The sequence below is a fragment of the Manis javanica genome, chromosome 1 (genome assembly GCF_040802235.1).
Source record: "Manis javanica isolate MJ-LG chromosome 1, MJ_LKY, whole genome shotgun sequence".
Classification (NCBI taxonomy): Eukaryota; Metazoa; Chordata; class Mammalia; order Pholidota; family Manidae; genus Manis; species Manis javanica.
The window spans coordinates 170,833,733-170,858,993 of NC_133156.1; the positions used below are offsets into that span (position 1 = coordinate 170,833,733).

Here is a 25,261-nt window from a genome sequence, read left to right on the forward strand (position 1 = left end):
CTCCTTGGTGATCATAGTGACACTGATCTATATCTCCATGTTTTCTACAGTAAGAATAGAATGGATTAGCTTCATAACCTAAAAAAATCTCAACGACGCCACCCTTCCCCCCGGCTTCCCCCATGGTTCCAACCCTTGTCTTCCTCCTGTGGCAAGGCTTCCTTATGCCTCTCCTGGGCCTCTGAGCAGCTCACAAAAACCTGGATGGGGCCAATAAGAAGTAGATGTGTTTGTTATCTGGTTTAGGGTAAGCTTCATTGCCTGGGCTTGCAGCTCTGTGGCTTTCCCTTCCTTTCCAGAGACTTCTTGTAGGTTTATTCTCAGTCATTTCCAGGGTCCACATGATATTTGAAAGAATAGTGTGCTGGCATGCAGGATCCATGTCCACCACTTTGCTCCATTCTGCACTCCCTGTATCACAGGGGTAGGTGGGTTAAACTTTCCCAGATCCCCTTGTGGCTATAATTGTGATTCTCCTCAAGCGGTACAGTCATGTGAGATCTGGAAGGTGGTGGGGCAGAGGACCTCTGTCTTCAGTAGTGAGGGCAAGTATGTGCAGGCTCCAGCAGACACATGCTTGTATAGTGGCCAAGCTCTGCAGCCCATTGTCTAGTCACTTGCTTCACAAGTGTGGTGTAGCTGGGGAGCTGGCACGGTTTCAGGCAGCTCTCTGACCTTGGACCACAGCTGCTGTAGTACCTAATGTCCACCCTCTGAATTCTGCAGCCCCAGCCATTCCCATGGCTTAGTAAGCTCCTGCTCCTGCTTGAAGCACCATGGATAGTTTCAGATTCCTGCTCTGAACTCTGACTGACAGACGTGGTACTCCCTGCTTCTCTGCAACTTGAGTCTGTGTAGGTATGGGATGAGGATGGGGAGGTGGAGGTGAGGTGGGAGTGAGAGGGTAGGATTAGTATAGTTGACCCTGTTCTTCCAACTTTTCCTAAGGGGGTGGTGTGGCTTTCTCCAGAGGCCCACATTCTAGCAGGTGGTTCTGTTTCTTGGCCCATGTTAGGACTGAGGAAGCAAACAGACCCTGTTGGCAAGGCTGACACAAGATGGTTTGGCCTGGTGACTGCTCCATCTGAGCACTGGCCCAGCAATGAGGTGCCAGGGTTTCAAGTGTACCTGGGTGGGACCTGGCCAGTTTTCACAGAAGCTCATCACAAAGTGGAAGGGGAAAACTCCTCTGCTCTGGGGCAGGACTGACCTTCACTTCTGTGAAAGCCAGCAGGCTCTTCTCAAGGACTGTAATATGGCCCCACAGAGTGGAGGAACTGGCACCATGGGCCAAGATCTTGTTATCCATCTCATTTGCTCATCAACTTTCCATGTGCTGGGCTCTGAGCCTTAATCTGCTCTAGAAATGGAAGCACCTAGGGCCATGTGACTGGTGTACACCAGGCCTTTCATATTAGTGTGAAGAGGAGGGAAGTGCTGAGTTCTGACTCTGCCCAGAACCATCCCCCACCCCACCCCAAACAAGTTACATGGGAAGCTGCCTGACTCTCATGGGGGTAGGGAGCAGGCTTAAGAGGTGAGTGTGGAACCCCATTTTCGTATCAGAGCTTGAATTACCAATAGAAAGAGAAACCACATACTTTATTTTAGGTTATAAGAGAAAAGCCACATTTATACCTCTAAGTCAGATCAGAAGTAACACTGTTCTGCTCACATGAAAGTTATGCAGACTTCTTTTCTCCATCAGGAAAGATCTCTGGCCTGGTTCTTCCTCAGCACAGAGGTGGCACCTTTTCACTCATTTAGCTGGCAGAGCAAAGCTGACCCCTTGGCAATCCAGTAATCTTTGGACCGCTTGGAGGGTAACAGGATGGTCACCACAAAGTTGGTTGAATGACCTAGTTAAGGATACAGGGTAAAAAGGGTCATTAGTTAAAGAACAACCCCTTGATACAAAAAGACATATGGGTTCCAGACCTGACTTTGCCTCTAAAGATGATCAGCAAATAGTCTTTAATGAATTTATGCTCTATATAATGAAGATGTTAGAACAAATAATTCTTTAGGACCTGTCCATTTAAGACTTTGTATAACTTTACAGACTATGTTTCAAATTCTCTGCAGTCTGACTGGGAGAACATTGGACTAGGATTCAAGCCTGAGCTTTTAGTGGGATTCATAGGATGTAGTTGGTAGGGTGGGTGTCCATCATTTGTCCATCTGTCTGTCCATCTGTCCATCTATTCTTTGTTCCACCCTGCAGTTAGGCACCCGGGGCTCCTGAGATGACTAAGTGTAATCACAAGTGTTTTGTCCTCAGCCCTGGGACATGTGCAGAGGTCACTTCTGCAGTTTCCTCATTGTGGGCCTGTGTGATGGGGCCCAGGGTGAGAAGAAGGGTTCTGCCCTCAAAACAGGAGTTGCTATTTCCGGCACTATATTTATAGCAAACCCCATCTGGGTAGAAGTTGGGGAATGTGGTGGTGCCCTGGCAGAGAATGCTAGAATGCCTGTCCCTCACCTTTTGTCACCTGTGTATGCCATTCCTTGCATGGGGCCTTGCCATGTGCTTGAGTGACATTTTATAGTACATCTGCACTATATCTATCTATATCTATATCTATATCTATATCTATATCTATATCTATATCTATATCTATATCTATATCTATATCTATATCTATATCTATATATCTATATCTATATCTATATCTATATCTATATCTATATCTATCTATCATCTATCATCTATCACCTATCTATCATCTATCTATATCATGTATCCATATCTATCTATCTATCTATCTATCTGTCTCTCTATCTATCTATCTATCTATCTATCTATCTATCTATCTATCTATCATCTATCTATCTATCTATCTATCTATCTATCTATCTAATCATCTATCTATTTATATCCATCCATCCATCCATCCATCCATCCATCCATCCATCCATCCATCCACATAACAGTTAGCTTCATTCAGGATTCAAACGAAGTCCACACCTTGCAACAGTGATGTGTCTCTTAAAATTTCCAATTGAAAGAGTAGGAAGGTTCCCCTTCTCTTCCTTTCACCACCCCCTTGTAATATATTTGTTGAAACAACCAGGCTATTTGTCTGTAAAGTTTCCCAGAGTCTGAATTTTGCCAACAGCATCCCTGTATGATTTTAAACATGTGCCTCTGTCCCTGTAATGGGTGGTTAGATCCAGAGGCATGATCACATCCAGAATTGAGTTTTTTTGGTAAGAATACTTCATAGGTGGTGTGTACTTCTATCAGGACACACCTTATATCTGGTTGCCTTTCTTTGTTGTGATGTTATCACTGCTGATGTTATTACTTAGAGCCATTATTTCATCAGTGTTAATAATTTTAAAATTTAGTGATGATCAACTCTATAGAATTCACTTGTGATTTAATTTTTGTATGTGGTGTGAGATAAGGATCTAAGCTGGTATGACCAGTTGTCGCAGCACCATTTGTGGACCAATTTTGAATGATGCTGCTATCGTGGGTTGAATTCCTACATATGCACAGTGTGTTTTGGGCTGTCTATTCAGTGCATTCATTCTATTTGTTGAGTCTTGTTGAGTGCCACATAATTTTAATTACTACCTTTTCTTGGTTCCTCTTGCCAAAAAAAGTTCCAGTTTTGTTTTGTGTTTTTATCAAATAATAAGTAGACAAATGGCTCTATTAAAAGATGGGAAAAAGATTTGAACAGACACTTCATCAGGTAAGATATAAATAAACATCAGAAAAGATGGGAATGTCATTAGTGGTTAGGGAAGTGCAAATGCAGGGAGATACCACTATATTAAATCTGTCATCTAAAATGAAAGGACTGATCATACTAAGTGTTGGTGAAGATTTGGAGGAATTGGAACCCTCATACACTGCTGGTGGGAATGTTAATTGGTACAGTCATTTTGGAAAACAGTTTAAATGAATACCTACCACATGATCCAGTCCTTCCACTCCTTGATTTTTATCCAAGATAAATAAAAGCACATGTCCACACAGAAACTTATACATGCCATTATTAATCTAAAAAATACCTTTTTAGATTTGTCATAGGAATGGGAGGTCAAGGCATGTAACAGAAATGTCAGTTTTAGTTCTCTTCTGTATGTTACCCTTAGAGAACATACTTTTACTGAAGATTTTATTAGAAAAAAATATTTGATGATACTTATAATCAGCATTTGTATTCTGCATTGAAATGAGAAAAGCTGCTTAGTTCTTTCTGCCCTTGACCCCTTTCCTATATTTCTGATATCTGGAAATTTAGTTCCATATTATTATTAAAATAATTTTTATGGTCAAACTGTTAAAGATTTAACTGTGTGTATGTGTTTTTAAATAGAGGGTTGCTGGTGACTAGTTTAGATATAGGCGTCGTATGTCCCAAACTGTCTCTATGACACCTTTCCTTTTGGATGATGATCTGATCTAGTTTTATTTGCAGTTCTGGTTCAAAGTTATTTTTCCTCAGTCCTTTGCAGATGTTCTTCTATTACCTTTTTATATGCACTAGGATAAGGAGAGATGTCTGATGTCAACCTGATTCTCATTCTCCAGAATTTTAGTTCTAGCATATGAATACATTTTACCTCTTTGCTTTGAGGATTTTTTTTATCTCTGATCACCTTTAGTATCGCTTTCATATATCTCTGTTTCTTTTAAAATCTGTTTGCTGCTTTATGTTCTAAAAAATCATCTCTACCACTTTGTGGGGCTCTTACTCTGAGGAGTGAAATGTTCCTTCCATTCAGCGAAACCATCGGCAATTACTTTTTGAAATATTATCCCTCTTTCATTCTACTTTCTCAACTTCCAGATTGCTTACCAGATAAATATTGGGAAATTTGTTTTTTTCTGCAGTGTCACTTTTTAAAAGTATAAAATTGCATTGTGCTGTATTCTGAGGGGTTTCCTTAGCTCATTCTCTTTGCTCACTCTTTTCTGTCTACATTCAGTTCTTCAGCTTACCTGTTGAATAGCTTTCTATCTGCTTTTTTTTTTAGAGCTGTACCTCAGGTCCAGGCCCACACAGATTTCCCTTTCTGCAGCTTGGCATTCCATTTATTAGTTTATTTTTAAGTCTTTTTTCAATGATGAATCTCAGTGGATTGGGTGAGAGATTTTAGTGTTTACTCAGTCTGTCATTTTGAAATAAGTTACTGCTTAGTAAACTCTATTTTCTACTCATTAGACTAACAGAAAGCAAACATTAGTTTTATAATATCAATCCACTTTCAGTATTAAAAGAAATAGGATTTACAACATTTATAAATATGTATGCCATAAGTGGCCTCATTTTGAGCCTAGCTGACTGGCCCAAGATTTCCCCTTGCACATTATAGCTTAGTGTTTGGACTTTGTAGTTTACATTTTGTTATTATTTGTGCCAGTCTCAGAACATCCTTACCTGTGGTTGAGAGTGTCCCTGCCCGGGCCCCTGTTTTATACAGTGGGGCGTGGTAAAGTGCTGGGCTTGGCTCATAATTTTGTTGTGGTTCAAAGTGCACCACAGGCAGCGCTGGATTCATCTGTCCAGGCAGTGCATCTTCCATCACCATCTCCTTATCGTCCCATCGAGAAGCATCCATGAACATTCCGTGAACAAGAACGCCATCCTCAGGAGAGGGCAACTGAACGACACCCAGGAGTTTAAAGGTGAGAAGGGAATCTGCAGCTGTGGGCCACCTCCTGTGTCCCACATCCTCGCCCATTCATTCTGAGGCCCACTCTCTCCATTGCTGTTACTACTCACTCAATACTCATGTTTTAGAGATGAGAACACTAAGCCTCTGAAAGGTAAAATAACTTGCTTCTTGTTTGACACCAAATCTCATACTTCTCACTTTCTGCCAGGATGTCTAATAGGGGATATCCCTGGGAAACCTGTTAGTGGGCTTAAGATGACTGGATATCATGGTGTGATGACTTTCTCCTTCTCATGGGAAGCAGATGGTGTAAGAGGGCTATTATCCTGTTATCTTTATCAAGGTCTTTCAAGGATCTGGGTGCCCTCCTAAAGATAGATTATATATCTGCAGTAATATTTGTAGAGTGCTTCTGTAAAGAAAGTTCCTTTTCTTTGAATAGAAATTATGCTTGATTTTTAATGTTTCTATTCTGGAGGGGTGGGAGGAGAAGGGACACCTTGCCCTTCAGTGTCCTGTGACTGGCTGTCACCACTGGTGTACAATTTCTGCCAATCGTGGGCTTCTGTGTCACTCATCCTCAAACACTGAGGGAATTTGGCCAGTTCTGGGGCCAGTTGTCCTTTGGATAATTGGAGCTTCACACCTGCAGGCAGAGGATCAAGCAGTGTGGACGTACATAGTGCATTTTATAGTAAGTAAAGGATGGTAAGCTCTTTTTGGCAGGTCTTTACTTTTTGGTCCTGACGTTCCATCCCTTGGTATGGCAGTGGGGGGTGGGCCTTCCTGTGCCCTGGGGGCTGCTGGGTTCGCTTGGGCAGCTTTGCCTGAGCAGAGGCTGAAAACCACCCTGCTGTCTGCTTGCCAAGCCCTGGCTCATGTCCATCTGGACACCCACCCAGAGGGAGCATATATAAACTGTCTAACCTGCAGAAAAGTGGCCATGGGCTAACAGTGGCCCTGTTGGTTTGTAACAGAGCTAAAGCTGCCTAACCAGTCTCTTGCAGACATTTGCAGGGAGGATGAGGAGACAGGCAGCTATACGGTCTCTGGTCTGCACAGAAAGCAGAGTTGCTAAGGCGTCACCCTGGCTTAGTGCACATGACCCGCATGGAGCTGGGTGTGGATTGGGGCAGCGTGGAGGGACAGAGGCCCCCACGGTCATTGTAAACTCTGTCTGTCCGAGTCAGCCTATGTGGCACAAAGTGTGCCAGGCACAGAGCAGGGCCAGCATCCTGGAAGGCCTCGGTGAAGACTTGTGTGTTGGTGCTATTCTGCCCTCCTGTAGTCTCTGTTGTTCCTGATACGGGCCTGGGACACTCCTGGTTAAGAAGGGTCTCAAAATAACAAGGAGTGCATCTCTAAATTAATTTACCCCTTACTTTAAAAAATATTTTGACGTTAAAACAAATTTCCTTAAATATGTAGCTTTTTAATTGTTATTTTAAGATACAGGCCATTAAAAGGCACAGGATATCATATGGCATTTATTAGAATAAGCCATGAATATGGGACCAATCTGGTCTTTGTAAATTTTTGCTAATCAGAGTGGAATTTTGCTGATCAATCAGCTCTGAGTGGGGCAGATACTGATAGAATCATCTTAACTAATACCATGATATTTTAAGTTTAGTAAAAGTCACTCACCCCAACTATGCTGATTGTATAGTGAACACTTCCTTGGCAAAAGCAATCTGGAGCAGATCTTTGATTTCATGGCACACACACAAAATAATATAAGGCTCACTGGGGTGGGCAGGTGCTCAGGCAGAGGTTCCCTCAGCCTCAGGCCCACTTGATTCTGAATCCCTTGTTTTTAAACCCATTGGTATCATAGCACATGGAAGCTGGGCAGCTCAGGTAAGCAGTGGCTGTTCTCATTCCTGGCTGTATACTGGAATCACCAGGGGTGCTTTGAAAGATAGTGATGCCTTATGTAACTGGGGTGTTTCTGATGTAATTGGGTTGAGGCCTGAGCAGTGGGATTTTTTTAGAAGCTCTACAGGTGATTCTAACCTGCAGTCAAAGTTGAGAATCACTGATACTCTAGAGCAGTGGTTCTCAAGCTTTAGTGGGTTAAGAACCCTGTTTTGGACTTGTTAAAACACAGATTTTTAGTCCCAGTAGGTCTGGAATGCATGTCTAGTAAGTTCCCAGCTGATGCTGATGCTGCTGGTATGGGGGCCACACCAGGAGTGCTTTTGCTGTACAGGGAGTAAACCGTGGCAGGGAGTTTACATTGCTTCCTTAGTGCATTCCTATTAGTTGTGGAATGTATTTCTGGTTACATAGTGTATGAAGTTAGCCTGTTAACTCCACTGGAAGGCAGCTGAATGAATGGTGGGTAAACTCAGCCTGTAATAATAGTTGCCATGGGCGCACTGCATGCTGGTCATGTGCCAGGGCAGCTGCATTTACCCGGGTTGGTGGTATCGGCCCCATTTTACATATGAGAACCCTGAGGTCCAGATGTGTTAGTTATTGCTCTGGCTCACACAGCTGGCAAGCAGGTGAGGCAGGACTTACACTCAGGCCTGTTTGATTGTGAAACCCTTGTTTTTAATCTGCTGTATTGCTTTCACAAGAAGCAGAAAGTTACTATACTATCTAAAGAAATAAAACAGTATTGCTTTAACAAATATTTCTACAAATCAGACTAATTTGTAAGGCTGTACCAATCTAGTCTTTGCTAGTTGGGGAGTTTGTCTAGGAGGTGTGAGGCCCATCCATCTTCCCCCTGCTCCACCTGTGGGAGGCAGCAGGGAGTGGGGGGTGAGGGTTGGCTGAGTTACTGAATGACAGCAGGACCGCAGCTGCTTTGCTGTAACAGTCAGGGGGACAGTACCTCTACGTCCATGGGCAGTTCTTGTCCAAACTGCACTGTCTTGGCAGCTTCTGTGACTGCGGCTTGATCCCGATAGGTAGGAATTATGTTGTACTTGAAATTTAGCTCATCTATAGGCAAGTTGTATTTCCGAGCATGATTTTGAAGAGTTCCTGTAAATATGAGAACCAGAAAGCTGAGTCCTCCAAATAACACTGCTGCTGCTCAAATGTGGCCTCCACTTGCCTCAGCCAGGCTGCTCTAGCATTACAGAGCTTCCTCTCATCGAGAAGACCCAACCATTAACACTTTATTCGGAATTAGTTCCTAAAGCCTGTGGTGATGTTGGAGAAGTGCAGCCAAGGCATGCACGAGTTTTGGTCATAGTTGGGAAAAGAAGGCCAAGTCTGAAGTGTGCTGCTCTGCCAGCGAGGGAGACAGGCCAGCGAGGGAGTTTCAGAGCCCAGGCTCCTTGACTTTAGAATCTTGCTCAGTTTGTCTTGTATGGGCTGCTTATTAGGGATTCAGAATGAGACAGATTAAGTGCTGGGCCAATTATAATTAGCACCTAGTAGTCCAGAGGCTCTGGCCTCGTCAGGGACTCCCTAGTTGGAATCCTTGAGGGCTGATGGAAGGACATGAGTATTTCTTGGGGGAAGGAAGCTGCTCAGAGTTGGGGCCTGAGCTGGTGGAGCGCAAGTATGGCCTGGAGCACCAGTCAACTCGGGAACTGGGGCACGTTCTGCATCCACAGGGGCAGCAGTGCTGGCATTTGCATAACCCGAGGGGGGCAGGGATTAGATTGCTGGGGAACATCTGCTGTTTCTGCTGTCTTTTCCCCTGGATGTGCTCTAGAATCAGTAGGCCCCTGGATAGGCCATTAGCAGCTGTGTCTTTTCTCCAGATCCTAGAAACCCAGTGTGGAACAAATCATGATCTTTCCTGTGGGATTTTTCTGGGGAAGCCACCGTTACCTGTTAGAAATCCTTGTGGAAAGAAGAAACCGGAGATCCAGAAGGACTTCGGCTGGCCTCTTCTGAGCCACAACTAAAGGAGAAACATTATACCATAATGTGGTATTTTTTTGAAATGGAGTTTCATTTAAATTGAAGTCATGTTTTGGAGGGCCTCTCAGGAGCCAGAATCAAAACCAGTCCTGAGTTAGTGACCAGCCCCTTTGTCACTCCCCAGCCTGACCATAAATCCAGAACTTGGTTATGCAGAGGGTGGAGGGAGAGGGATGGTGGCCAGGTCACACATGGCAGCTGGACCCGGTCAGATTGGTTCTGCCCCTCACAGTGGGTCCCGTGAACTAGATCAAAACTCCAAGGATGGGCTGGAAGTAGAATGGATGTGGGGATATGGGCAAACTATGTTATAATCAGCATAAGACTTTCAAGTTGATGGCATTCTGGGAGGTTCTGTTTCTTTGGGCAGAGACAATCCCTCAGCGGTTGTGGATAGTTCAGTTCCCTGGGGCTTCCTAAGGACCTTAGGGCCTACCATGTGGCCAGGTTTGTCAAACCCTAAAGTGAATTTTCTTACGTCCACAAATGCCGTCCTCAGGATAAGGTCTTTGACCCATGATCCCAGTGGCTTCAGGGATGGGTAGGCTGCGTTGGACCACAGAGAGGGAACCTGGTTGTTGAGGAAACTGTTATACACCTTTTCCATTTCTTCTGACATCACCACAAGTCCAGCAATGGCTTTGTTGAGTGTTTCTAGAGAAGTCTGAAAGAACAGGGAGGGGTTGCTGTCCTTCACAGGTTTTACCACCATGTGGGGATGGCATTTGTGGTGGCCCACATTCTGGGAAGCTCTGTTTTTCATAGCCTTCATAAAGACTATGTTCCTAAATGCAAGCTAGACATAGGATTAGGCACTGAATCTTTTGACTGGGTGCTTAAGCCCCTGATCAAATTTCTAGTGAGTGGGGATTCTAACGGTATAAGGATAGTGAGTAGCCTGAGGGTTTGTAATGTCACATATGGACTAAGCCATTTTCAGAGAACACGGATTTGTTAGAGGGGGATAAATTCGATCAGACAGGCTCAGTTTGACATGCTGTTAGCATATCCAAATGGAAATGTTGAAGTGATGGGCATGGAGAATTCATATTCTGCAGTTCTCCACAAAGCTTTGACCCCATAGCAGTGGTGGCGGCGAGCTCTCATACATGTGTTAACTTCAGCAGACTGTTAAACCGGTCCACTTCTTGTCCAAGAACGGTGGTCAAGGAGTTGAGGCGTCCTTGAGGATCTCTGTTGAAAAGGCTCTCAGATGCGCTCTCCATCTCTAGTGTTTCTGAAACACACACAGCTGATTCCTCAGATCGATTAGCATTGACTTCTATCTTAATAACATTGCCATTGTAATGCATTTGACCTTTCTGAAAGCCAACTTCTTGCACCTGGGCCTAGGCTGAATGGGAGTCAGGCCATGCAGACTTCAGGGGCAAAGGCTAGCAGGATAAGCAGCTACCTGGTAGACAAGGGCCATCCTGGGACCTGAGGTGTCAGGGCCCCTGAGTCTTCCCCTCTGCCATGCAGGTGTGTAAGCCTCGCTCTTCCTGCCTTGCAGCTAGGTGAGGCAGGGTTGGGGCAGGAGGCTGAGAGATGAGACTTAGCATTTATCTCAAATTACTGAGCATATTAAAAGGGACTGACTAAATTATTAAATAGGCCTATGATTCAAGCGGGATTGACAATTTTGCCCTTCTTTTTCCCTACAATCCATCAAATGGAGGCTCAGTCAGCTATAAAAATGAAGGAACTGTGTTTTTCTTGTATATCTGAGTAATGTGTGAAGAAATGAGTGGCTCTGAAATATGTATACCAAATTCCTTCTTAACACTCACATTTTGGCTGCTGGGGAGAAATCACTGGGCAGTGTGTGTTGGTCTGATCTCTTGGGGCCAGCCACAGTGTTGTGGGTACCTGTCCCTGGAATCTATCATTCCCCTCAGGGACTCTTCCAAACCTTCAGTTCTTTTGTTGAGCCAATTGCATTACTGCCCCCTCAGTCTCAGCAGATGACATTGCTTAGCATTTCACAGGGAAAATATAGGCTGTGTCATGCTTGGAGAGAACCCCCACCTCCGGCCCCCTGGGTCAGTGGAACTCTGTGAAACAGGTACACTATCTCTCCAGCCACTGTCTGTGACCCTTTCTACCACCCTCCATCTTACATTTATTAGAAATTGTTTCCTAAAATAATTGACTCAGTTTGCTTCAACATAACAGAACTCTCTACTCAAGTAGACATTCTTGTGAGACCTGTTATAGGAGGCAGATAACTGGCTTCTGAGGTCACACAGACCCTTCTCTTCTGGGAGATCTTAAGAGTATTGGCAAGACTCGGTCTGTGATACTGTGATGTAATAAGAAACATGTTTTGGTCTTTGTCCCTGGCTTTTGGCCAGGGTTCCTAAAAACCTTGTTTCCCAAGAAAAATGATAGGGACATGATTTCTTATAATAATTAGCTTTTGACCCTGGCTCCTGAAATAAGTCCTGAGAGAGAAAGGTCAAAGGAGCATTTTTTGTTATTCACAACATAAACCTAATTTATGTTGCTAGGTGACTTCTGGCAGGCCCCTAAGGCTGTGTGGGGGCTGGTGGTCAGGGGAACCAGCCATATCCTTAGAAGGTTGGAACTTTTTGCTCCCCCCTCTGGCTGCCTGGGAGGGGAGAGGGGCTCGAGTTTGAGTTAATCGCTTATGCGGACGATTTAGTCAGCCATGCCTAGTAATGAAAAAAACCCTAACTGAAGGGGTCTGGAGGGTGTCTGGGTTGGTGAACACGTGCATGTGTCAGGAGGGTGGCTCACCTGTCTCCATGGGGGACAAGCTTCTGCACCTGGGACTCTCCTGGACCTTACCCTATGTACCTCTTCATGTGGTTGTTTATTTGCATTCTTTATAACAAACTGGTAAATGTAAGTGTTTCCCTGAGTTCTGTGAGCCATTCTAACAAGCTATTATAGCCAAGAAGGGGATTGTGAGAACCCTCATTTTATAGTTGGTCAGAAGTACAGGTCACAGGCTGGGACCTGAGGTTAGCATCTGAAGTGAGGGGCAGTTTTGTGGGACTGAGCCCTTAACCTGGGGGGTCTGTGCTAATTGTGGTTAGTGTCATAACTCAATTGTAGGATGCACAGTTGGTGTCCAGAGAGTTGGAGAATTGCTTAACATGAGGGAAAAACCCACACATTCGATGTCAGAAGTGTTGTGAGTAGTGAGAAACACAGTTTACTTTTACAATAGACTAAAAAATCTAAATACACACTCTATAGAAGTGTGAAAGTAGATCTCTGTGATTATTTAGGAAGATTCCTTAACTCACCAGAAAAAGTAAAATTAATGAGGCCATTTCTCTTGAGTGGAGAAAAGAATGAAATGGATTCTAGAGCATGGCTGTCTAAGAGAAGATAATACGATGATGAAATTTTTAAAAATCTGTGTTGTCGAATATGGTAGCATTTGAAATGTGCAACTGAGGGAACAAATGTTAAATTTAATTTAAGTGTAAGTGGCTACTGTCTGGGACAGCATAGTCTAGAGATATTAGGAAACTCAGGAGAAGTCTGGATACATTGGGCTAGAAACCAACTTGCTCCTAATGCTTCTGGCAGTGGAGACGTTGAGGTTGTGTAGGCTTCTAGTCTACAAGTGGAGTGCTCCATGTCAGAAGAGCTCTCTATGTAAAGAAAAGTCTACCTGGTAAGCACATTTGGACATCTGCTTATCATTCACTCTCTGGGTTTAGTCCTCAAAGTCGTAGTATATACAGATGCCAGGAATGATTTATTACCTGGAACTCTGGCCCGGACAGAAGCAACCAGTTCTTGGACAATTTCATCATTGCTTTTTCCCCCTCCACCAGAAGATGATCTTGGCTGAACCTCAAGTATAGTATTGATTAAGGTATTGGTCTCTTTGTACTGTAGTGGAAGAAACAGAACAATGAAGACTGAAATTTCTCAAAAAATAATTTGCATCAGGTGTCGTTTACTTACAGAAATAATGGCAGTTGTCAAAACAAGGAAATTTAACTTTTTATGGTGAAGATAGAGCTGGTGAAATGTGCTCATTGGAGGTGCACAATACACAGCTGTTGTGCTTATACTGAAACATTTTTTGGTTCAACAACATTGTGAATGTACTTAATGCCACTGAACTGTATACTTAAAAATGTTTAAAATGGTAAAATTGGCCTATTTCACTTAGCATCATGTCCTCAAGATTCATCCATGTTATAGCATATTGCAGAATTTCCTTCCTTTTTAGCACTGAAAATTTTCACTATTCTATTTTATGTATGTGTGTGTATACAATTTTTTGCTTATCCATTCATCGGCTGATGGACACTTGGGTTGCTTCCACGTTTTAGCTATGTGAATAATGATGGTAAGAACACAAGTATACAAATATCTGTTCCTGTACCTTATTTTAATTCTATTGGGCATATAATTGGGTATATAATTCCACCCAGAAGTGGAATTGCTGTATCATTTAATTTTTTGAGAAATCACCATACTGTTTTACACATGGCTCTACCATTTCACATTTCCACCAACAGTGCACAGGGTTCCAGTTTCTCCACATCCTTGCCAGCACTTGTTGTTTTCTGTTATTTTGATAGTAGCCATCTAATGGGTGTGATATGCTATCTCATTGTAGTTTAGATTTGCATTTACCTAATGAATAGTGATGTTGAGTATGTTTTCATGTGCTTATTGGCTATTTGTATATCTTCTTCAGCGCAATGTCTATTAAAGTTCTTTGCCCATTTTTGAATCAGTTTTTTTTTTCTTACTGAGTTTTAGGAGTCCTTCATATATTCTGGATATTAACTCCTTATCAGGTATGTGATTTGCAAATATTTTCTCCTATTGTGTGAACTGCTTTTTTCTCTGTTAATAGTGTCTTTTGATGCACAAAATAAAAAAATTTTCATGAAGTTCAATTTGTCTGTTTCTTTCTTTTGTTACCTGTGACTTCCATGTCATACCCAAGAAATCACTGCTTAATCCAGTGCTGTGAAGCTTTTGTCCTGTATTTTCTTCTAAGAGTTTTATTGTTTTAGGTCTTAACATTTAGGTTTTTGATCCATTTTGAATTAATTTTTGTATATGGTGTTAGGTAGGGGTCCAACTTCATTCTTTTGTATGTGGATATACAGTTTTCCCAGCACTATTTGTTGAAAAGACTGTGCTTTCTCCATTGAATGGTTTTGGCACCCTTGCCAAAAATAATTTGATCGTACATGCAAGGGTTTATTTCTGGACTCTCTCTTCTACTCTATTGGTTTATATGTCTGTATTTTACTACCACACTGTTTTGATTACTATAGTTTTATTGATTTCTAACTTTATCCCATTGTGGTTGGAGGAGATACTTTGTATGATATCTATTGATACTTGTTTATGGTCTAATATATGGTCTTTTCTGGGAAATGTCCCATGTGTGGGTAGTAATTTTTTCTGTTTTTTTCCTCCACTGTTGTTGTTTCAGAATGTTTTGCTTTGTCATTTATCTTTAAATTTTCTTAGGACCTGTTTGATATAGTCACATCTGTTAGCTCTTTTGAAACATTCATTAGGCCTTAAACACATACATGAAGTTATTTAGTTAATGCTATAACTAGATACTTCTGTTTCCTTGCTGAGTTCCAGTCATTTAATATCACAACTTTCCTGTCTTGATTTCTTGGTTGGATGGAAGAGTCCTAAAATAATTTAGTGCAGCCAGCCTGGCATTACTTCCTCTGAGAGGAACTGTTTTAGAGCACTCTGCTGAGCACCTATTCCCAGTTCTCCTCTCCTTTAGGGCATAGCAAAATCACACCTCCTCATACCTGCAAATGGGTGGGCCGTGGGGCTGTTCTGGCTGGGGGAATGTGAGTGAGCATGCAGGTGGACTGTGCAGGCTGAGGCAGTGAGGAGTCTCCGCCCTCCCACGCTGCTGTGAACTGAGGGGCTGTTTGTTGTGGTTAATGCAGCTACAGTGTGGTAGGACCTCTCCTAGCCGGGGTCTGAGTGTGTGGTGCAGAGCCGCCTCTCTGTCAGCCTGCCATGCAATTGTTGTTGGTTTAAGCCCTTGGGTTTGGAGTAATTCTCTTACTGCAGCATAACTGCATCCAAACGAATATACTAGCCCATCTGCACTTTTTGAGGGGCGGCTGGGGAGGGGGTGGGCTAGATGCTACTAAAAACATAGATCTCTTTTTCTTATCATTGTGGTCTCAAAGTTGTGCCAGAATATATCCAGGCATAGCTTCAGTCTTTTTTCTTTCAACAGGAAAAAACTATTCCTTCTTTTTCTGATTATTTTGTTAAATGTCCTTGTACTATTTTACCTATCTATTAACATCTCTCATCATTTTCTATTTGTGGACATTTAAAATTTCCATTCTGAAAAGCTTATTGTTTGTCCCCTACCTCACATATGTGATGTTCTATATGCCAGTTCTGGTTTTCAAGCCTCCAAAGTAGGTTTTAGTTCTGCTGTGGTATTTTTAGTTTACTTGAAATATTTCATTCTGACATGTCTCATGGCATCTTTTGTATTTACACGCTACCCTGTTCTCAGATTCTGGCTTTCTCTTTCATACAGGCTAGGTCTAAGATCTAGTATTATATAAGATCTATTCCAGATACTGAAACATTCTCTTTATTCTCTGGTCTCTGCAGCAGGTACTTTGCAGAGGACGAGTGTGCATCTTCTAGACGGTGTTTCCTGTCCCTTATCCTTCAGTGTTTTTTCCCTACTTACTCAGTCTCTGTTAGTTTTTTTCTTTCCATTTATTCTAATGAGAAAGAGATGGTAGATCTCTGTTTGTCCACTGATAGTCTATGCAGATGGCCCTTGACTTAGGCTCATTATTTTCTTGGGAGGCAGATTTCTTCCTTGTATCTCCAACTGATGTGCACAGGTCAAGTTCCAGTTTTCTAAATCTAGTTTGCTGGTCTGTGGAAGGAATCACTTAGATCTTTTGTGTGAAGACTTGTTGACAAGACACAGAATTATCTGTCCTTAACCACCTAAAGTAAAGCAGTCTGTTGGTTTATAGAGCTGAGAAGAAGAGGACACGAGTTCCATGGATCCGAGGCATGAACGGACCTGATGTTCTCTCTCCTGTCCATGCTTGGTTGTTATTCTCATTGCTCCCTGTGGCACATGAGCTGCTTTCATGTGGTGGGAGGACTGGGTGGGATGTCAGGGATAAGGCCATAGACAGCTGCTGACTAACAGCATCCTAGCCAGCGATTCTAGGGGAAAGGGAGAGCCCTCCCACCATCCCGGCATCTACCTATGCTATTCAGAAAGGACTTTCATTCACCCAGCATGGGCCATGTGCTTGCTCCCTGGACCAGTTCAAGTGGCTGGGTGATGGAGTGCTGCTTTGGCCAGGCCTGAGTCACATGCCCACTTATGTAAAGTAAGGGGGTGGTTTGGAAGTCTTACCAGAAATTCATGGAAGGAGGAAGGGCAGCTGTTCTCAGGAGAGGTGGGAGTAGGGCATATGCATATGCCAGAAAAATGGAGGAAGGGAAACTGGACAGAAAAAGCAACCAGCTCACTATGTGCCTGCTGTGTCATTCTCAGTCATTCTGAACCAGTGGAAAATAAAAAAATCTACACGTCCAGGTGCGCACTGTCAAGATTTACCTCACAACAGGGCTGCATTTCTCACAGCTTCTCATAGGATGGAGCAAGTCTTACCATGGCCACCCTTCCCTCCCTAACACACCACCCGCCTCAGAGTAAACAGGCAGCTATGAGGGAATATTTACACTTGGTTTGACTACCTTTTTTTCCTCCTTAAAGTAGAATAATGAAAAATAACGTAGATTGTTCTAAGTCCTCACTAAGCAGCAAAGCAATTTTAATGGCAGAGAACAACACATAAGGTGTCAGAGCACTGGCCTCTTGGCGCCATCTGGAGGGTTCCACTGTTTTGCATGGATTTGTTGATATCTACACAGACCTCACCCTCTGACACTTGAAGTGGCAAAGTTCAAGTTGAAAAGGAAAAGGATTCTCTTTGGCCTTGCAGGCCAAACACAGTCCCCGACCTTTACAGTATACCAGAGCCCCAGGGGCAGACCTCATTTCATGGCCTTGGTTCACCCACAGATGCCTGACCATGGGGGGGGGGTGTGGAACTGGAAGGGCATGTAGTGCCCAGGTGGTGGGGGAGCCTCGAGTGCTATGCTAAGGAGCTTAGACTACCCCTGGGTCATGGTGTGCCACCAGAAGGTCTAAGAGGAGTAAAATTATTCAGTTTGCTCTTTGGACCTATTGCTATAGTCTGGTAGTGCAATATGGATGAAACATGCTTTTAAAGAACGCTGTTTTAATTTATCTTCCTTGGACATTTGTTACAGTACTTTTATGACCTGGTTGTCTGTGAATCCAAAAACCTTTGTGGAACATGATACAGATATGCCCAGCATGGAGGGAGAAGGGCAAAGGAGAAAGGGCTGTCTGAGTTACATCCAAATCCCCATGTTAAATTGGACTAGCAGGTAGATTGTGGACTAGTCAGAAGGCTGGTGCATGGAGGTGGGTGGCCAGCCACAGGGAAAATGCATGATGATTTCATGATTCTGTGAACAGTCCAGAGGGAACAGGCTAAACTGGAACCACATGTTGACATTGAGGAAAAAAATCTCTTTCGTTTGTTTAAGAACAATTTATAGAGCTAGTGAGATGATTATTGATGTTTCAAGTTTAGATACACAGTATGAATGTGTATTTTAAGTTGAAAGGTCACATACCTGGAAAACGAGGTTGGCATTTTCATGCATTCCAAATATTTCTGGGTCATCTATCAAGGGCAGATTTTCAATGTAGTTCTTAAACTCTTGTAGGCTGTCAGCCAAGGGTGCAAAATAGATGCCTGTTGTTGAAAAAACAGAAGGCAAGTCTGTCTGAAATAGACTAGCTTTGTACCACCAAGTTTGGTACTTCTCTGCCTGGTTCCAAGGGTGGCTATAATCAGCTGCCTCCTATAGAAAAGGGGATTGTTTTTCCCATCCTCCTTGCTTTCATTGCTGTCTCTGGTTTCTTTACCTGTTCCTGAGGCCTTGAGCATTTGATTAGTGTCCTAACCTTTCAGGCGTCTCCTCCAGAACCTTTTGATTCTGAGAATCCCGGGATGTGCTGCTGAAAGGTGTGCCTTAGGGCTTCTTATTTTTATGGAATGGGATGGAATATAACATACTTCAGAACAGAAATAATTCAAAGTGGTTATTGCACAATAGGTATCTTTGTGCTCTTACTACCAAACCAGTTTTGAAGGTGGTCAACCATAGGAGTGGGGTGGGCATGGGGACTGGGTTTTGAAGACTGGAAACAGAGAGCTCCTGGGTAGAAAACTGGGAGATGCTGTCAGTGCCTTTTTGGAAAAGGGCTTTTCCAAAATACTGCAAAGTCATTCACCTGATTCAGAATATTTATAGTCCTCTTCTAATGTTCCAGGAGAAAAAAATCTTTTCAAGACAGTATGAAGGCATCTTTGATCCCAGGTGTCTGTAACTCTACCACCATAAGTAATTTCACCTGAAAAAGAGTTTTAAAACATATTATTTTGAAACATATTATTGTCTGTGTTTTATTGATATGTATAACCAAATTTTAGTGAGTTCGTTTATATGCACATTTGGTACTGAAAGTGGAAACAGCACATCAGAGTTTTCCTGTGCTATACCCCAAAGAGAAAATAAAAGTCAGTTTTCAAAAAAGCAGAATAAATTCTAGTGTATGTACCCTACCCAATTATTTTGCTTTCCCCAATTAACCAAAACTAAAGCCACTGAGCTTTGTTTACATATTTCTTTCTTCTTCCTGCTTTTTTTTGCTTTAATATACTGATTTGGGGTCTTATCCCATCACTGCAGTATTCTAAAACATTTACACTTCCCATGAAACACTGCTTCTCTTTGGGGCTAATTAGTATAATGGAACACAAATAGTTACAGACATTCAAACTCTATATAGGCCTTATAAATTATTGATATTAAGTGAAGGAGGAAAGAGATCCAAGATGAGAGAGACAGCTTGCCTCATGGAAACTATGTTATGGGAACTAAAACTCACTGGTATTCTGTCTCTCTGTCTATACAGAGGCTACTTTCAGCATGCTCCCTTGTCATCCCAAAATTACAAGTAGGGATGCTACCTGTTCTGCCTTGGATTAATCCCTATTGCTGATATAATTCCTTGGTCCATTACTACAATTCATTAGTCACCACTTAGTGTTCCTGGAAGGATTTTACTTATGATATTGACATTGTCAACGTCTGAATCCTCTAACTGTTCATCTGTTCTCGTCTCCAGCTCTTCCATTGTGTCAGGAAGATCATTTTCTTTCAAGATGAGATGGTTGCCTGAGAGAAAGTTATTTGTCTTTGGAATCACAATAATTTATTTCTTCCAAAATAGCAATGTCTTTACCTGCACCTCCTACAGGGATACCTGTCCTCGTCAGTCTTATTGAATCAGCCACTCGGGGAAAGGGGAGGGGAATTAGGTCCCAGGGCTGATGGTTAAGTAACTGAATCCCTGTATTAGCAATTCTAAGAGGCAAGGGAGAGATGGTGCTGTACCTCCCTAGGAATATTCTTGTCACCCTCTGGGAAGTCTTAGGATGCAAGGTTGGGTTAAGTCTTTGTGGTGGGTCCATCTAGTCCGGGCCTCACTTGACGCTCCTCTGGATCCTTGGGGCTGGTTGGGAATGTAAAGCTCAAGTTGCTCCACCTGGGAGATGGGGCCTGGGAAAGGAGGATGCCCAGGAGAACTCAAGACCGTAACAGTTAGTCAGTGGTGAAAGTATATTATTATAAAAAAAGTTTCAAACTAAAATATATGCATTTTGGGAAACAGCAACAGAAATATCTTCTGTATAAACCATCAGACTTTGTGCTTCCAATCCAGATAGAGTGTTACCCTTTTCTTGGATTAAATTGAGGAACAAGGAACTCTCTTCTTTTGACTCTGAGTAGATAACTCACTTTTAGGCAGGTCTTTGGGTTTGGTCTTCCCAGAAGAGGGACCTTGGGAGGAGGGTGTCTACCATGTATGCTCTCCACCTGTCGTACCCCACATCAGAGTTCTGAGGGTCTCACTTCAGAGCCCAGGGTGGTGGCGTCCCTTTGGCTGTCCTGTCCCCCAGGGCTGCCTGGCCCAGTAAAGACTGGATAGGCCTTAGATGTGGTTTGTCTGTGCCACTTTGAGCCCAGATCTGTCACTAGGCTGTCTTATGGCTGCAACTCACACTAGGAAATTTTAAGACCCAGTCCCCTGCCTTCCAGTCCCAAATGCCTTCCCAAATATAAAACATCCTCAGTATTTGTGTTTGCTCTCTCTTGTCTAGGCTCCCCACTGGTGTTATTCAAACGTTCATCTTTTATTATAGTTTTATAAATTATTGCACCTCTTCTCAGCCTAAAAGACTAACTGAACATCTTTTCATGTGCTTACTGGGCATTTATATGTCATCTTTGGTGAAATGTCTATTCAAGTCTTATGCCCATTTTTTAATTAGATTTTTTTTTTTTTTTTTTTTACTGTTGAGTTCTTTATGTACTTTGAATATAAGTGCCTTGTTGGATATATGATTTACAAGTAGTGTCTCTCAGTCTGTGGCTTGCCTTTTCACTTTCTTGACAGTGTTTGTTAAAAAAGTTTTAAATGTTGATAAAGTCCAGTTTGTTGTTTGTTCTTTTATTGCTTGTGCTTTTGGCATCATAGCTAAGAAGTCATTGCCTAACCCAAGGTCATGAAGATTTATTTCTACACTTTCTTTTAAGAGTGTTATAGTTATAGCTCTTACATTTAGGCCTATCACTCATTTTAAATTAATTTTTGTGTGTAGCGTGAGATAATTTTGTGTATGGTGATTCATCCTTTTGCAGATGGATATCCAGTTGTCCTTGCATCATTTGTTGAAAAGATTATGCTTCCCCCATTAAATTGCCTTGACACCTTTATTGAAAATCAATTGACCATAAATAAGGGTTTGTTTCTGGATTCTCAATTCTGTTCCATTTATAAATATTTCTATTCTTATGCTACTGCCACATGATCTTGATTATTATAGCTTTGTATATGTTTTGAAATTGGGAAATGTAACTTTCTGACTTCATTCTTTTTCTCCCTCTAGATTGTTTTTGCTACTTGGGCCCTTTGCATCTCCATATGAATTTTATGATTAGATCGCCAATTTTTGCAAACCTGCCACATGAGATTTTGATAGAGATTGTGTTAACGCTATAGAGCAGTCTGAGGAGTATTGCCATTTTAACAATATTGTGTCTTACAATCCATCAGCATGCCATGTTTTTCCATTTAGATTATCTTTAATATTTTTTTTAGCAATGTTTTTCAGTTCTCACTGCACAAGTCTGCACTTCTTTTGTTAAACTTACTTCTAAGTATTTTATTCTTTTCAATGTCACTGTTAATGGAATTACAAAATATTTTAAAATTGTTCTTTGCTAATGTTGATTTTATATCCCACAACCTGCTGAACTTGTCTGCTGTTTTAAACTTCTAGTTGTTTCGTTTTGTTTTCTGTGAATTCCTTAGGATTTTCTACACAAAAGATCATGTCATCTCCAAATAAAGAGAAGTTTACTTCTTTCATTGTGATTTAGATGTTTTTTATTTCTTTTCCTTGTCTAATTTCCTTGGCTAGAACCTCTGGTACAATGTTGAATAGAAGTGCTGGGTGCAGATATATCTTTGACTTGTTCTTTTCTATCCTTTTTAAAACGCAGTTTCACACCAGCGGAGACTAAAGTAGCCTGGAAGGTCAAGGGTTCTAGGAATGGGAGAAAGGAGAGAAAAACTATGAAGCTGAAAATTCAGGATAAGTAGAGGGTGCCAGACAACAATTCTGTCTATATCACCACCTTAAGCAATGTTGTCCACACTGGAGTTTCTGGGGGCAGGAGTGTTAAAGTAGCCTACCAGATTCCAGGCCCACCCCTTCTGGCCCACCATGGGGATTGGTCCTCTTCCATTTTCGCTGTCGTTTTGCTGACCTCTGTTTACAAGGTTTCATTTGCCTTTCTATTGATACCTCACTTATGCATTTCCCTTACTTACCAATGAAAATCATCCATTCCCATTCTACCCTTTCTCTTTCTTTCTTTTTTTAAATTAAAGTATCATTCATTGATAGACAGCCTTATGTTGGTTTCAATTATACAACACAGTGATTCAACAGGTACCCATATGCCAAAATTCTCACCCCTTCTAGTGCGGTCACTATCTGTCAACGTATTAGGATGTTGCACGATCATTAACTGTGTTCTCTGTGCTATACTACCTTCCCTGTGACCAACTCATATTGTTCCCTTCTACCCTTTTTAGAGCCCTGTCCTCCCCCTACATCCCTGTGCAAATCTCTTCTTCGTTACTTGGGCCCAGATATTCCAAATTGGATCTAATTTTGGCAGTTTGGTCCCATGTGGCCACAATTAATAGCTGCTAAAAATTGTAATTCCTGAGATATTTTTTTCTTTTTTACAGGAACACTTGAATCAACAGGTCTCTACTAGTTAATCCATGTTAAGATTCTTTTGAATTTAAGAGCATAAATTTTGGAAGCTAGCCAGCTGGGGTTTAAATCTTGGCTGCACCACTTCTAAACTGTGTGTCTCGGCCTCCCCATGTATAAAATAGGGATATAATAGTCTTCACCTTATAGGGTAGCTGTGGGGATTCAATTTAATTCAGAGGCAGTGCTAAACACAGTGCTGGTGTGTATCAAGCGCTATGTAAGTTCTTGCTATTATTATCTGGGTAAACTGCAAATTGGCCCCATTTTCTATGTGTAAATATTCCTATCACAGTCTTATCTTCATAAAGGGACTACCGGAAGTCATCACCACCACAATCAAACACGGGGGGCGGACACCATCTTGGTTCGGACAGGTGAGGGGAAGCCAGCTGTTGGTGGTGTACTTCTGGTTGCCCTGGCCATGTGGCCTACTGACCAGTAATGTAAATCAGTGCATCCCAGGGGATCTTTCCTTCTTGACAGTAAAGGTTGAGGTTCAGCAAAGCACATTCTCTGTCACTGTCATTAAATTCATAGCAGATATTCCAACCAAGAGGGCCAAATTTTTTTCTCTCCTAGAACGGAAAATGAAAATGGTCTTAATTAAAATTTGATAAAATTAAGTTTGTGTAAAATATTGGAAGTGAAAGGTTTCTGTTGAAGTTGGGCATCCTCATTGTGTAAAATCACTGAAAGTCACGCAGTTGAACGTCAGTGAGGTTTTCATTGTGGCTTTTGCCAAACAGGGGATTGATGCCCTCCCTCCAGTGCTGTCCCCTCTCCAGCATTTCCAGAAGAGAATTTGATATTGTTGGAAATGTGATAGACCTGTCAAAAGAACATTTGTTCTTCATGGTAAAATTAAGTATTTCCCCATCAAAATAGGAAAAAAACACCTCACCTAGTCTTTTGCATAAAATTCCTGACACTAATCATCCACCTGGTGGAGAGATCTACTAACTACCCCACAGGGAAGTCTGCCCATGGCCTAGGCTTTTCAATCATGCCATAATGTGCTGGCTACATACCGACTTCTCTACAGTGACATCTTTTTCTTTTAAATGGGTCCATGGAATCATAATCCTTGTTTGATGACTTCATATTATGAAGTCTTTCCTTCTCTTTGTTATCTCCCTATTCCACCTTAATTTCTTTAATGATTCTAAACTGATGATCATACCAGAGGATTGATCCCATAAGCCCACTTCTTGATCTCAAAATTTCCCTAAATCTTAAACCATCTCAGCTGCTTCTGTTAGTAGAGAGCCCCTAATCCCAGCTTCTCAGGTCTCCTCTAGGACCTTGTTTACTTATTTATTCCCCATCTTGGATATTTAATATTTGTTTTTTCTTTTTGGGTTCTTTCTCATTGGAAACCTGGCAGCCAGTCTAATCAAGACACCACTAGAGATACGTAGTCGAAGAGGCTGAATTCAAGTACAAGGCCACAGAATGGACACCACACCACAGCAGTGAGGTTTGAACAGAGGGAAGGAGAAATAGTGCCAAGTTCAAGGTCATCTTCCAGGGGACTTGGAGCTCCAGTCACAGGGAAGATGTTGTTAAGGGCAATAAGTCCACTCAAACAGAAACAGGTAAGCATGAAATTATTACAAGAGAAATGAAGACTTGATGATGGATGTGATGTATATATGTGAAGAAGGAATGATAAAAATAATCCTGAAGTTTTGATTGTGGCTGAGTGAGAGAATGGGACCACTGATTTCAGAAGTAGAGTGTGAAAGGGAAGCAGATTTTGGGAGTGAGGCCTAGCTGAGGAGATCCATTCTGTGCTTTTGGATTTGACCTACTGCATTCATACAGATGACCATGTTCCTTAGATTAGAGTAGAGCTGGGAGGTGAACCTGTGAGATACTGAGGCAAGGGGAGAACAGAGATCAGTGATTTGAGTTCAAACAGCTTGGATTCAGACACAGATGGGGCACCCATCATTTCACAGTGCCATTTGTAATAAGCTTTAATTTAATTCTTGTTATTTATTTATTAGCATACTATACTCTCTTGTTTCTATTAGAAAGCAGAATTGAGTGTACCTGAATAATTGCATGGAAGAAACAAATGCCAAATATGATTTGTCTCCATTTTCTTCCAAGTATATTTTCCTCAAAAAATGAAGGCGTCATTTCAGTAAATGCTCGTCTGATATTTGCACGTAAACCTTTTGGAGGCTCATTGGTTACCTGGATTTTAGATACATATGTGAGAG

The 25,261-nt window shown here is 42.0% G+C and overlaps 1 protein-coding gene across 1 annotated transcript in view; it reads right to left on the reverse strand.

Annotated features, from left to right (window-relative positions):
• Positions 1 to 1,600: 1,600 nt before the first annotated feature.
• The window catches only part of DNAH6 (dynein axonemal heavy chain 6), a 233,227-nt gene continuing 209,566 nt past the window's right edge, over positions 1,601 to 25,261 (reverse strand). The window contains exons 67-77 of the mRNA XM_073241805.1: positions 25,089 to 25,235; positions 23,470 to 23,608; positions 18,908 to 19,027; positions 18,244 to 18,365; positions 13,272 to 13,401; positions 10,638 to 10,765; positions 10,007 to 10,192; positions 9,436 to 9,508; positions 8,483 to 8,634; positions 5,400 to 5,622; positions 1,601 to 1,859 (exon numbers count right to left, since the gene is read on the reverse strand). Of these exons, the coding sequence (XP_073097906.1) occupies positions 1,756 to 1,859; positions 5,400 to 5,622; positions 8,483 to 8,634; positions 9,436 to 9,508; positions 10,007 to 10,192; positions 10,638 to 10,765; positions 13,272 to 13,401; positions 18,244 to 18,365; positions 18,908 to 19,027; positions 23,470 to 23,608; positions 25,089 to 25,235 (1,524 nt within the window). The 3' untranslated portion in view covers positions 1,601 to 1,755. The remainder of the gene's footprint in view (positions 1,860 to 5,399; positions 5,623 to 8,482; positions 8,635 to 9,435; positions 9,509 to 10,006; positions 10,193 to 10,637; positions 10,766 to 13,271; positions 13,402 to 18,243; positions 18,366 to 18,907; positions 19,028 to 23,469; positions 23,609 to 25,088; positions 25,236 to 25,261) is intronic.